The sequence below is a fragment of the Bubalus kerabau genome, chromosome 1 (assembly GCF_029407905.1).
Source record: "Bubalus kerabau isolate K-KA32 ecotype Philippines breed swamp buffalo chromosome 1, PCC_UOA_SB_1v2, whole genome shotgun sequence".
NCBI lineage: Eukaryota > Metazoa > Chordata > Mammalia > Artiodactyla > Bovidae > Bubalus > Bubalus kerabau.
Genome location: NC_073624.1, coordinates 171,235,960 through 171,249,006, shown reverse-complemented (window position 1 = coordinate 171,249,006; position 13,047 = coordinate 171,235,960). Strand labels below are relative to the sequence as shown.

At 42.8% G+C, this 13,047-nt stretch overlaps 1 protein-coding gene, 1 long non-coding RNA gene and 1 other non-coding gene across 7 annotated transcripts in view; 2 read left to right on the top strand and 1 right to left on the bottom strand.

Annotated features, from left to right (window-relative positions):
• Positions 1–13,047, top strand: part of RUFY1 (RUN and FYVE domain containing 1) — a 68,043-nt gene that overhangs the window by 10,346 nt on the left and 44,650 nt on the right. For 3 of the 5 annotated variants that reach the window (XM_055539207.1, XM_055539202.1, XM_055539210.1), the window contains exons 2-5: positions 4,944–5,117; positions 6,467–6,584; positions 10,536–10,637; positions 12,229–12,352. In XM_055539207.1, the coding sequence (XP_055395182.1) occupies positions 4,944–5,117; positions 6,467–6,584; positions 10,536–10,637; positions 12,229–12,352 (518 nt within the window). Of the gene's footprint in view, positions 1–4,523; positions 4,827–4,943; positions 5,118–6,466; positions 6,585–10,535; positions 10,638–12,228; positions 12,353–13,047 lie in introns of those variants that run through there. The other 2 variants (XM_055539219.1, XM_055539214.1) reach the window with 2 other exon arrangements.
• Positions 494–4,418, bottom strand: LOC129622738 (uncharacterized). Its single transcript, XR_008700118.1, has 3 exons — positions 4,291–4,418; positions 2,806–4,072; positions 494–2,564 (listed from the first exon to the last, which is right to left on the bottom strand). It is a non-coding gene; the product is annotated as an uncharacterized LOC129622738 (long non-coding RNA).
• On the top strand, positions 2,278–2,407 carry LOC129642640 (small nucleolar RNA SNORA11). The gene has a single exon (XR_008709895.1). It is a non-coding gene; the product is annotated as a small nucleolar RNA SNORA11 (small nucleolar RNA).

Below are 13,047 nucleotides of genomic sequence, written 5' to 3'. Positions count from 1 at the left end.
TCTTTTAAAAATTTTCCACAGTTGGTTGTAATCCACACAGTCAAAGCCTTTAGGGCAGTCAATAAAGCAGAAGTAGATGTTTTTCTGGAACTCTCTTGCTTTTACCATTATTCAACAGATGTTGGCAATTTGATCTCTGGTTCCTCTGCTTTTTCTAAATCCAGCTTGAACATCTGCAAGTGCTTGGTTCATGTACTGTTGAAGCCTAGCTTGGAGAATTTTGAGCATTACTTTACCAGTGTGTGAGATGAGTGCAATTGGGCAGTAGTTTGAACATTCTTTGGCATTGCCTTTCTTTGGGATTGGAATGAAAACGGACCTTTTCCAGTCCTGTGGCCACTGCCTCGTTTTCCAAATTTGCTAACATATTGAGTGCCACACTTTCACAACATCATCTTTTAGGATTTGAAATAGTTCAGCTGGAATCTCATCACCTCCACTAGCTTTGTTTGTAGTGATGCTTCCTAAGGCCCACTTGACTTCACATTCCAGGATGTCTGGCTCTAGGTGAGTGATCACACCATTGTGATTATCTGGGTCGGGAAGATCTTTTTCGTGTGTTTCTTTTGTGTATTCTTGCCACCTCTTCTTAATATCTTCTGCTTCTGTTAGGTCCCTACCATTTCTGTACTTAATTGTGTCCATCTTTGCATGAAATGTTCCCTTGGTATCTCTTATTATCTTGAAGAGATCTCTAGTCTTTCCCATTCTATTGTTTTCCTCTATTTCTTTGCATTGATCACTGACGAAGGCTTTCTTATCTCTCCTTGCTATTCTTTGGAACTGCATTCAGATGGATATATCATTCCTTTTCTCCTTTGCCTTTCACTTCTCTTCTTTTCTCAGCTATTTGTAAGGCCTCCTCAGACAACCATTTTGCTTTTTTGCATTTCTTTTCCATGGGGATGGTCTTGATTCCTGTCGCCTGTACAATATCACGAACCTCCGTCCATAGTTCATCAGGCACTCTATCAGATCTAGTCCCTTAAATCTATTTCTCACTTCCACTGTATAATCATAAGGGATTTGATTTAGGTCATACCTGAATGGTCTAGTGGTTTTCCCTACTTTCTTCAATTTAAGTCTGAATTTGGCAATAAGGAGTTCATGATCTGAGCCACAGTCAGCTCCCAGTCTTGTTTTTCCTGACTGTATAGAGTTTCTCCATCTTTCGCTGCAAATAATATAATCAGTCTGATTTCATTTTTGACCCCCTGGTGATGTCCACATGTAGAGCTGTCTCTTGTGTTGCTGGAAGAGGGTGTTTGCTATCACCAGTGAGTTCTCTTGGCAAAACTCTGTTAGCCTTTGCCCTGCTTCATTTTGTACTCCAAGGCCAACCTTGCCTGTTACTCCAGGTATCTCCTGACTTCCTTTTGCATTCCAGTCCCCTATGATGAAAAGGACATCTTTTTTTGGTGTTAGTTCTAGAAGGTCTTGTAGGTCATCATAGAACCGTTCAGCTTCTTCAGCATTAGTGGTTGGGCCATCAACTTGGATTACTATGATATTGAATGGTTTGCTTTGGAAACGAACAGAGATCATTCTGCCTTTTTGAGATTGCACCCAATCACCCATCTCATTAAACTTTTCAAATTTATAAATAATACATAGGAGTCTCTCAATATTTAAAATATATCATCCCCACCCAGATGCTTTACTTAAAATCCGTTTTTCTTTTTCCAAAACCAAGATGAAATATTTAGACCAGTTTTTCTTTCCCAGTAGCTGTCTTCTTGGGTTTTGCTGAGAATTTGGAATTTTCAGTCCCAGGCTGTCTTGAGTCTCATTCATATTTACTTAATACTTGTATTATAAATTCAGAGTCATAGTATCATTCTTTTCAATTTAGCTATACATATATATGCTCTTTTAACTATATATCCATATTAATTATTGCTGATGAAAGAAAGCAGGTAAACAAAGGATTAATATCCACAATACACAGACCCATAAGACAAAAGCAAACAAATCAAGAAAGTTAAAAGATTTAACAGGCAAGTCATAGAAATAATACTAGGAAACAATAAACATGAAAGTCTGCTTAACATATATAATGAACAACTGGTAAACAACCATATACTTCCCACCCCATCCTCCAATCCAAGGGGCAAACATTTAAAAGACCAAAAAGTGGCATTGGTGCAGAGAGAGGGGTGCACCAACCAGGGCTTATTTTCCTGCTGGAACTAGGTTATAGTTTGAGGGTCTATAATAGTTCCAGAGTAACAGTTTCGTAGGCTTGAGAGGTCACTTGGTAAGAATTTGTCACGGATTGGGTTGCACGTAGAGCAGAGGGCCTAAATAAATGGCTCATCTGTTTATAGCCCACCAGACAGGAATCTGGGTTCACTGTGACAAGAGGCACAAAACTTCTAGTGTTTCAATGAACAAATATCCAGACTATGTCCTTGTTCACCTCCATGTGGCTGCTGGGCAGGACCAGTGGGACAGGGCTCGATATTGGAAGAAGAGCTGCAGTACTTAGTCAGGGAGCTTGCCACCTAGAGCCGTTCTGGTCCATGCATGGGTCGGCCATGAGTGGTCTTAAAAAGGCTTTGAACCTGTCAAGGAGAAAGAAAAAAAGAAAAATAGATTCCAACTAAATGACATTCTGGAAAAGGTAAAACTATGGAGACAATAAAAAGATCAGTGGTTGCCTGGAGTTAGCAGGGAGATGCATACACAGAGTACAGAAGTTTTTATGAGCAGTGAAAATACTTTGAATGACATTATAATGATGTCATTATAATATAATGATATTATACTTTTGTCCAAACCCACAGAAGGTGCAATACTACTTACTTCATCAGTGAACATAGAGGATGAACTGGGACCTTGGTTATCATGTGTCAATGCAGTTCTGCTGCTGCTGCTGCTAAGTCACTTCAGTCGTGTTGGACTCTGTGTGACCCCATAGACGGAAGCCCACTAGGCTCCCCCGTCCCTGGGATTCTCCAGGCAAGAACACTGGAGTGGGTTGCCATTTCCTTCTCCAATTCATGAAAGTGAAAAGTGAAAGGGAAGTCGCTCAGTCGTGTCCAACTCCTAGCGACCCCATGGACTACAGCCTACCAGGCTCCTCCATCCATGGGATTTTCCAGGCAAGAGTACTGGAGTGGGGTGCCATTGCCTTCTCCACAATGCAGTTCATCCTTATTTAAAAAAAAAAGTTCCAGTCTTGATAACAGCTATGCATGTTCATTGGAAGGACTAATGTTGAAGCTGAAACTCCAATACTTTGGCCACCTGATGTGAAGAGCTGACTCATTTGAAAAGACCCTGATGTTGGGAAAGATTGAGGGCAGGAGGAGAAGGGGATGACAGAGGGTGAGATGGTTGGATGGCATCACTGACTCGATGGACATGAGTTTGGGTAAACTCTGGGAGTTGGTGATAGACAGGGAGGCCTGGTAAACTGCAGTTCATGGGGTCGCAAAGAGTCAGACAGAACTGAGCAACTGAACTGAACTGATGCATGTGCAGCTGCTGCTGCTAAGTTGCTTCAGTCGTGTGCGACCCCATATACGGCAGCCCACCAGGTTCCCCCATCCCTGGGATTCTCCAGGCAAGAACACTGGAGTGGGTTGCCATTTCGTTCTCCAATGCATGAAAGTGCAAGTCAACTCGCTCAGTCGTGTCCGACTTGCAGGGACCCCATGAACTGCAGCCCAGCAGGCTCCTCCAGCCACGGGATTTTCCAGGCAAGAGTACTGGAGTGGGTTGCCGTTGCCTTCTCCAGATGCATATGAGGGAAGGGAATTTCCGTACCTTCCTGTCAATTTCGTTGTAAACTTAAAACTACTTAAAAAAAAAAAAATTCTCCCCTCCCCAGAAAAAATTAACTCAGGGTAGACTTTTTCGCAAAATTTTGTTTCACCTTTATACATTTTTACATATTAAATGAGCTTTCCTCTTGGCTCAGTAGTCAAGAATCTGCCTGCCAATGCAAGAGACGGGCCTTGGATCCCTGGGTTGGAAAGATGCCCTGGAGAAGAAAATGGCAGTCCACTCCAGTATTCTTGCCTGGAGAATCCCATGAACAGAGGAGACTGGAGGACTGAAATCTGACCTAAGAAAATGAAAAATAATCTAATGAAATATTGCTTAACTCCAGTGGTTATTAAGTGTAAATACAATTAATGAATACAAAGAAACTTCATAGCACATTGTATTTTATAATTATTTATAATAGTAATAAAATAAAGATTTTTAAAAAAACCTTGAATGATTGACCTTTTATTAATTGTACCAGTTTATAGTGCTTGCATTTTATTCTAACGGTTTTACCTTACAAAAGAAGTGTAAAACTAACAGTCCACTAATCGTGTACGAAAGACCGGCAACGAGAATTTGAGCCCTGTACCAAGGAATGGATGCTTCCCCGAATGCTCCGGGTGGCACTCACAGACAAAACAGCTGGCTCAGGAATCCCTCTAGCTAGTATACGCCCCAGCCCAAGCAAGCCCGGAAGCCGCTACCTCCCTCCTGGCAGAGAAGTCAAAATGGCGCCCGCGAGCTCTGGGGGCGTGGCCTCGAGCTGGACTCCTCCAATAGGAACGAGACGGGGGTAGAGCACTTTCCCAGCAAGCCTCCTAGCTCAGGGCAAGGCTTTCTGGAGTATGCATCGTTCCATTGGTCGAAAATGGAATAAGGGCGTGGGAGACACCAATCGCAGTGAGTGCTGATAGGGCCGTCGCCGTAGCAACGCGCGGAGCTGCCTGGGAGAAGCCTTGCAGACTGACCCACGGCCTCAGCCGCCCGGGTGAGGCTGTGACCTCCCGGGGTTAGGGGCCGGTTGGCTGAGAACTCCAGTTAATCCGCACGTGAATGCTCAGAGCAGACCAGCCGACGGGTCTTCCCTTCGTTGTTCTGCGTCTAGCCTCCTCACCCGCGACTACATTCAGTGCACTAACGAAGCTGTCCCTACTTCCACTCTACAGCTTCCAAGGGCCAGATGATGGAGGAGCGTGTCAACCTGATGCACATGATGAAACTCAGCATCAAGGTCTTGCTCCAGTCTGCCCTGAGCCTGGGCCGCAGCCTGGATGCAGATCATGCCCCGCTGCAGCAGTTCTTTGTAGTGCTGGAGCATTGCCTCAAACATGGGCTGAGAGGTGAGCCGCGGCCGTGGGGCGGGGTGGGGCGGGGGGCTTAGGGGGCGTGAAAATTCAGGCTCACTTCGCTCAGCATCTTCAATGCCAAACATTGTTCTGGGTGCTGGGATAACAGCTGTGCACAAAACAAACAAGATCCCTGCCCACAAGACATGACATTATAGAGCAGCGCTGTCCAATAGAAATGCTATGCAAGCCACATGTGTAATTTCTGATATCCTAGTAGCCACGTTTTTAAAAAGCAGAAACACATGAAGTTTTAGTAATTTATTTTATTGAACCCAGTATAGCCAAAATAGTATCATTTTGACGTATATAGTCAGTATAAACCTTATTAGTGAGATATTTTACATTCTTTTTAAGGTGAGGCTTAAAGATCCACTGTATTTTACACTTACAACACATCTCAATTGCACTGGCTACCTTTCAGTACCACTTGTGGCTAGTGACTACCTTGGACAGCACAGTTCTAGAGAGGAGATAAGACAACAAATTCAGAAGCAAAATAGTTGCAAAATGCTACTAATTCAGGGATGCAAGATTAGTTAAAAGATAGAAATCAAGGGAAAATCTTTCCAGTTAGGGTAAAAGGGGAACGTCTTTCTGGGGAGTGAAATGTGAGCTGAGAGCTAAAGGAGAGAAGGTGTCAACTATGCAAAGGTTTGGGGCAAGAGCCTTTCTAGAAAAACAAAACAGGTGCAGAGGTCTTGAGTGGGACCAACCTGGGTTTGAGGAAGACACCAGGTAAGTGAGGCATGCCAAGCAGGAGGAGAGGAGATCAGGGTAGTTGGGATGGGCTGGATAACGTTGGCCTTTAAAGGTCAAGTTAGGAGTTGGATTTTATTTCATGAGTATTTGGAGGATTTTCAGCCATGGAAAAATAAGATCTAACCTACATTTTTTAAAAAACCGTTCACCTATGTGGAGAACAGATTAGAAAGGTGGGGTGGTAACAATATTAGGAGCAAGGAAACCCATTAGGAGGTTATTGCAGCAGTTCAGATGAGGGATGGTGATGATGATTTGACAAAGTCCATCAAGAATTGACTTTGGCATCAGGTAAGAGGGAGAAAGGGCAAGGATTTCATAGATGATTATTGGAGCACTTGTTTTATTTTGTGGGCAATAAATACTTGAGGGAGCATAATGGGTATGACAGAGAAACCCTGTCATCAGAAGCAGGGAGAGCTCATTTGGTACTTGGCTTCTCCCAGTCCCCAAGACTGAATCAGAAGGAATAAGCAGTGCAGCTCCATAGCTTTCATTTGGCTTTTGGGAGAGAGACTGAGGGCCCCTGAAGACGTTTTGCAAACTGTTCTTATGAATAATACTTTTGTTTTCCCTTTTAGTTAAGAAGAGTTTTATTGGCCAAAATAAATCTTTCTTTGGTCCTTTGGAGCTGGTGGAGAAACTTTGTCCAGAAGCATCAGATATAGCCACTAGTGTCAGAAATCTACCAGAATTAAAGTGAGTGAGAAGTAGTTACATCAATTTGATGTTTAAAAAAAAAACTCCCTTCTATTTATCCATTTCTCAATTCCTTGCTAATAAAGCATCTTCTAATTTAGAACAAACTATAGCACAAGCCACACTTTACTTAGGCTTTAGTCTCAGCTCTGCTGCTCAATTTCCACATAAACTTGAGCAAAATTTGCCCCATTCTGAGCCTCAGTTTCCTTTTCTTTAAAATGAGGACCCTAATTCCTGCTTGTCGTACAAGGTTCTGTAATGAAAAGGTACTGTCACTGCAAGAGCAGTTACAGGAGGAGAAGGAGATCCTGGGGTACCTACCAGAGCCCCCTGCAGAGTCTTCCACAAGGAACCTAACTGTCCAGACTCTCTTTGACCTTCTCCTGCAGAGCCAGCCCATTCCATTTTAGGGTAATTACATTAGCCACCACCACTGACTAAGGCCCTGCCAAGTGCCAGGCATTGTGCTAAGGACAATGCCTTAGCACTTCATTATTTCATTTCATCATCCACAAATCCCTAGGAGCTAAGCTGTTGGTATTCCCATCTGCAAGCGCAGAAACTGAGACTCAGAGTGGTTAAGTAACTTGCCCAAGGTCCCTCGGCAACTGAGTGGTGGAACCAGGAAGAGAACACAGGTCTCCTGGCCTCTGAAACCCTCTGCATCTTGCTAAACTCATTTGCTGCTGAACCCCATGCATTCATAGGATTTAAGCCTTCTGTCTCTGACCTGGGTTCAGCCCTGTGGGCCTGTGCCACCTAAGGTGAAAGCCTATAACAGGTGACAAACTTTCATATATTTATTTGGTGACACCACCCCACCCCACCACCCCCACCAGCCATGATCTTCCTGGGTTTCCCTGGTGGCTCAGATAGTAAAGAACCTGCCTGCGATGCAGGAGATGCAGGTTCAATCCCTGGGTGGGAAGATCCCTTGGAGAAGGAATGGATACCGACTCAGTATTCTTGCCTGGAAAATTGGATGGGCAAAAGACCCTGGTCCATGGGGTTGCAAAGAGTTGGACATGACTGAGCAACTGACCCTTTTGCTTTTCACTTTCACGAGCCTCCCACATCTGCCTTGTTTCTTCAGTTTTTCTGTGTGTGGTCCTGTTGTCCATCCCTTCCAGCCAGCTCACTCCCTCTAGAGACCCTGTCCTTGGGTAGTCTGATTGGATGGAGCAGGATTCTGCCTTCTCCTACACTCACGCTTCTATTTCCACTTAGGCACAGGGGCATTTCTGAAGTCTTGTTATGCTAACAAAGAGCTTCTTGTCAGCTGAACTCACTGCTTCTGTTCCCTTATTAACCCTGTGGATGCTAAACAAGTAACTAGTTGAAGTATCAAAATCCTCCCTTTGTCTGCCAAAAAGGAAATACAGAGTGGCTCCCTCTTCTTGATGCCTCTGGAGTAGTAGCTTTTTTGGGAGCCATGTGAGAAAAGACTACTGGCTTTGCTCCATAAAGAGCTGCAGTGTTTTTACTATTTCATTAAACAGGAGCAAAAGTTCTAAAATTTCTACAGAATTTTGGAAGTTATGATTAGTGTTTTTTGGAGAGTACAGACTATTTGCTCTGAGGTAGTTTGAAACTTGCAGGACAGACTTTGAGTCCTGAGAGTCATCTCTCTGGAGTTTAATTTCCTTGCCTAATTGAGATAAAAATGCCTTTTACAGTGTGGCCCAGTACCCAGAACTTTACATTGTTTTCATATCATGGTTCACTATTAAACATACTGTTACACAACGAATACAATTTCACGTTATTGGCATGTAAACCCAGACAACAGACAAGGCTCTCTACATTTTTGGAAATTAAAAACAGTCTTTTTTCTTATTACATAATTTTTAATTAGGAAATAAGAACAAGCAAAAAAGATGCTTCTATTAGCTTACCACTCAGAAAAAACAAAACTACAATTAATATCTTGGTCATTATCCTTGTAGAGTCAGACAGACAAATAAAGAAGATTCTACTTTAATTCACCTTTCCTCCCCCAGTGGCATCACTGTTGCGCTCCTCATGGCACTAACCACCGAAACCCCCAGTGCACCTGCCTTTTGACCCAGTAATTCTACTTCTGGGGGTTTTATCTCATAGACCTAACATGTGAAAATGACACGTGTACAGAAATATCTGTTGCAGCATTATTTGTAACAGCAGCAGATTAGAAATGGCCTAGATTAAAAACTGGAGGAGGCGATGGCACCCCACTCCAGTACTCTTGCCTGGAGAATCCCATGGATGGAGGAGCCTGGTGGGCTGCAGTCCATGGGGTCGCTGAGAGTCGGACACGACTGAGCGACTGACTTCACTTTGACTTTTCACTTTCATGCATTGGAGAAGGAAATGGCAACCCACTCCAGTGTTCTTGCCTGGAGAATCCCAGGGACAGGGGAGCCTGGTGGGCTGCCATCTATGGGGTCGGACAGAGTCGGACACGACTGAAGTGACTTAGCAGCAGATTAAAAACTAGGTAAATAAATCATGGCACAGTCCAGTAGTGAAACACCTTAAAGCTATGAAAACATGAACAGGAAATTTCCTGTGTACAGAAAGAATTTCAAAATAACAGATATTCAGTAAAACAAGCAAGTTGCAAAATGGTATATGTAGCGTACTAATATTTTTGTAAGAAGGGAAGAAAAATAAGAACATTTATTTCCAATGCAGAAAAATGCTTGGGATGTGAAACTTAACTAGGAGCAGTATATTAATGAACAGAGAAGGAGAACTGGGGAAAGAAACAAGTATTAAACTGGACATACTGTAGCTTTTTTCCCATTTAATAGTAGACTTTAAGCCTTTTTCCATATTAAATATTCATCCACAACTTTGTTTTTGAAGTGAGCACACAGCATTCTGTTGTTTAGCCCCTCCCACTTTGGGCTTTATGGTTGTCTTCATATCCTCATTATCCAAACTGCAGTGCTGACCACCCCCAACACACATCTTTGTGCACATCCTCAATTACTTCTTATGTTGCTAGATGCAGAACTTTGATAACCTGCTGGCATTAAATTGCCTGCTGGAAGAATTGTGCCAGTTTATACTCCCACCAAGCAGGACATGTCGGTGTGCATTTTTCCTATTTCTTTTCTTCTTTTACTCTAACTTCACATCATTTATTGAAAGGTGGGGGGAATCCAAAGCCTTTTATATTAAGTTGGGTGCCTTCTAGCGCTTTGAGGCAGGTATTGATTACAGCAGTACCTCTAATACTCTCTTGGACATTACAAATGCAGTTACTCTGCTTAGAACAGTATCTTTTTTTCCTTAAATAGTGCTAGGTCTATATTTGGGAGGCTTTTTTTTTCTTTCAAAACAGATCTTTTCAAAATTGCACCTTTGAGACTGGTTGCACAACCACGTGAATGTACTTAGCAGTACTAAACAGTACACTTAAAAATGGATGAGGTGGTAAACTTCATATTATGTGTATTTTACTGTGTCAAAAATAAACTCGATGTAATAAATTTCAAGCTAATGCCTTAGAAATCTTGTGAGTTCAGTACTTTAATAACTGTACTCTATATTCATCTTTTGAAAGAATGTTTATCCATGATACAATCTAATCTGATATTTCCTGGCTTCCTGTGAAATTTATGAATACATGCAAAGTTTTATCTAATTGTATTTGTTCCAGAAATCAGATGTTTCTGGCTTAAATATTTTTCTGGTTTTGTTGTGGTTTTTTTTTTGAGGGGGAGGAAGGGAAATATATGCCTATGATGTAGACTTCAAATAGTCCCGAAAAAAATGCAGTGAGCCATTTCCTCAGCCTTCCCAGAGTGTTCCCGCAACCCCCAGGGCAGCTTTGCATTCACAAGCGTGCGTGTGTGTGTGTGTGTGTGTGTGAATATATTTCTCCCTGGCTAAGTTGGCTTTTTTCCCTTTGTTTTTGTTGTTGTAATGCTTTAATAGTCCGATCCTCTGTTTGAATTACAGGACGGCTGTGGGAAGGGGCAGAGCTTGGCTTTATCTTGCACTCATGCAGAAGAAACTGGCAGATTATCTGAAAGTGCTTGTAGACAATAAAAATCTCTTGAGGTATTTCATCACCTATCTTCGCTTAGTTTTTGCTTCGTAATTAGAACATAGTTTTGTACATCATTAGGAATTAAAATAAGAATGTATTGACTTGGCCAAATGGTTCATTCATGTTTCTCTGTAAGATGTTAACGCAAAAACCTGAACAAGCCTGTACAGTTTTTATTCAGATTATTATGAAGTGTAACTATTCTGTGGCTTACTTTTAAAATAGCAGCATTTTATTTTTTGAGCACTGATGTCTGAAAGTCTTTATTAATGAAGATTCATATTTTCATTTTGAAGATAATTCTTCAAAAATACCTAAGATCAGGTAACTGACAGCATACTCCATTGAGTTTCAACAAAATAGTATTTGATGGGTGATAATAGGGGGGAAATGACTTGAACTAGATTCAGTGGGCAATTTTAAATCATAAAACCCTGCTTTTTATAAGAGAACATACCTAGATTACCTATTTTAGGATTCCATATTCAAATTGTAAACTTTTATATCTCTTGGCTTCAGTAAAGACGAACTATCTCTGTAATTTATGACTGGGTTCATTTTTTATATTTATAACTTTATAGATAAAAGAAATCATTATAAGAGGAATTTTCTCTATGATATGAGAATTTATGAGGAAAAAATCTTTATAGAGCTAATGCTCTTATCTAACTGACATAAAAATATCTTTTACAGTATGGCCTATCATCCAAAATTTTCGATTGTTTTCAAGTCATGGCTTATTACTGAACAAATGTTTTCATGATAAATACTGATTTCAAATAATTTACATACCTTGTACTCTTCTCTGACTGTTATACTGAATAACTTTGAGGTACGGATTTTGTTCTAAACAACTAGTTCTGGGACTGCCCTCATGGTCCAGTGGTGAAGACTTCGAACTTCTGCTATAGAGGGCACAGCTTCCGTCCCTGGTCTGGGAACTAAGATCCCACATGGCTCACTGCCAAAAATAAAATGATAATAAATAAATAAACAACTAATTCTGAGGATAACAAGTTCTTATGCACTCACACACTCGCTGGTATATTAGCTAATCCCTGGTGACCAGAGCGGTGACGGATGGAGCCTCACTACACATGGCCAGGGGGACTGGGAGGGAAGGAAGTCAAAGCAGGCAGTGTTCCCCGGGACACAGGGGAGAGGGAAGAGTGTTGTTCTGGGTCGGGGGTGGGGTGGGGTGGGGATCGCAGGGTTGCACTTCATGTTGACATGAACGTGAGTGTAGAAGTAGTTCACGTAGGAAGACGAAGGAAGCAGCCAGGTGAAAAGAGGGACAGAGTGGCGTTTAGGAACACAGGGGCCTAATGAGAAGAGCTGGGGTACAGGGTCCAACCAGAGAAGTTAACCTTAGACCAGAGGTTGGAGGGGTCCATTCTAAGCCCCAGGAAGAGAGGAGAGGCCAGAGAAGAGATCACAGAACTTAAAGTGAGAGAGGGAATAAAAGGCAGAAGGGAATGCACACAAGACAGCCTCTGGCTCCTGGTGAAACTCGCAGCCAGGCCACGAGCTAAGAGGTGAAAAGTCAGGATAGGTCCAGTAGAAGGGTGGTGAAGGTGTTCCTGTCGTATCCATCTCTTTCAGTGAGTTCTATGAGCCTGAGGCATTAATGATGGAGGAAGAAGGGACAGTGATTGTTGGTCTGCTGGTGGGACTCAATGTGCTTGATGCCAACCTCTGCTTAAAAGGAGAAGACTTGGATTCTCAGGTAAGATAGGAATTTTGACTCTAGATCAAATGTCTTATTTGGGCCAGGGATTTTACATTGGATCTGTAGACGTATGCAGGAAGGGGCAGATGGCAGAGGGTATCTGGCAAAGGGCTGTGCAGGGTGCTGTGCCTGACCAAAGCTGGAACAGCTGGCAAAAGTCTTGGGCAAGAGCGAAAAATAACTCGGGCAAAGGCACAGAGGCACACACAAGAGAGCATGGCATGTCTGGGAACAGGAAATAGTTCTCCATGGCTAGGACACAGCCTGCTCAGTGAGTGAGGTGGAGATGGAGGCCGGCCCAGGTGTTTCTTCATCAGTGCCATGTTAGAGGCTTCAGCCTTTGTCCCTGGAACTTTGGGAACCATGGGAGGTTTTTAGGCAGTACACTGAAATGGTCAGGCCTGAGACTGAGAAAGTTGAAGCTAGCAACCATCCGGGTCATGAGTTAGAAGCAACCAAGAATGGGGAATGCAGAAACATGAAGCATAAGTCAGGAAGTCAGAGGCAGACAAGTCTGCATGAGGAGTGGGAGAACAGACTCAGGAGAGATTTGGAAAGTCAGATGGTAAAACGGAGCAGGAACTTTCAGGCCGTGAGGTGCAGAGTGCCCCTTGCTGGAGACAGCCTTCTTGTGATGGGCTTTTCCTCCAGCACAGGAGCCAGTAGCCAGGGCTGAGGCCTAAGCTCCAGGT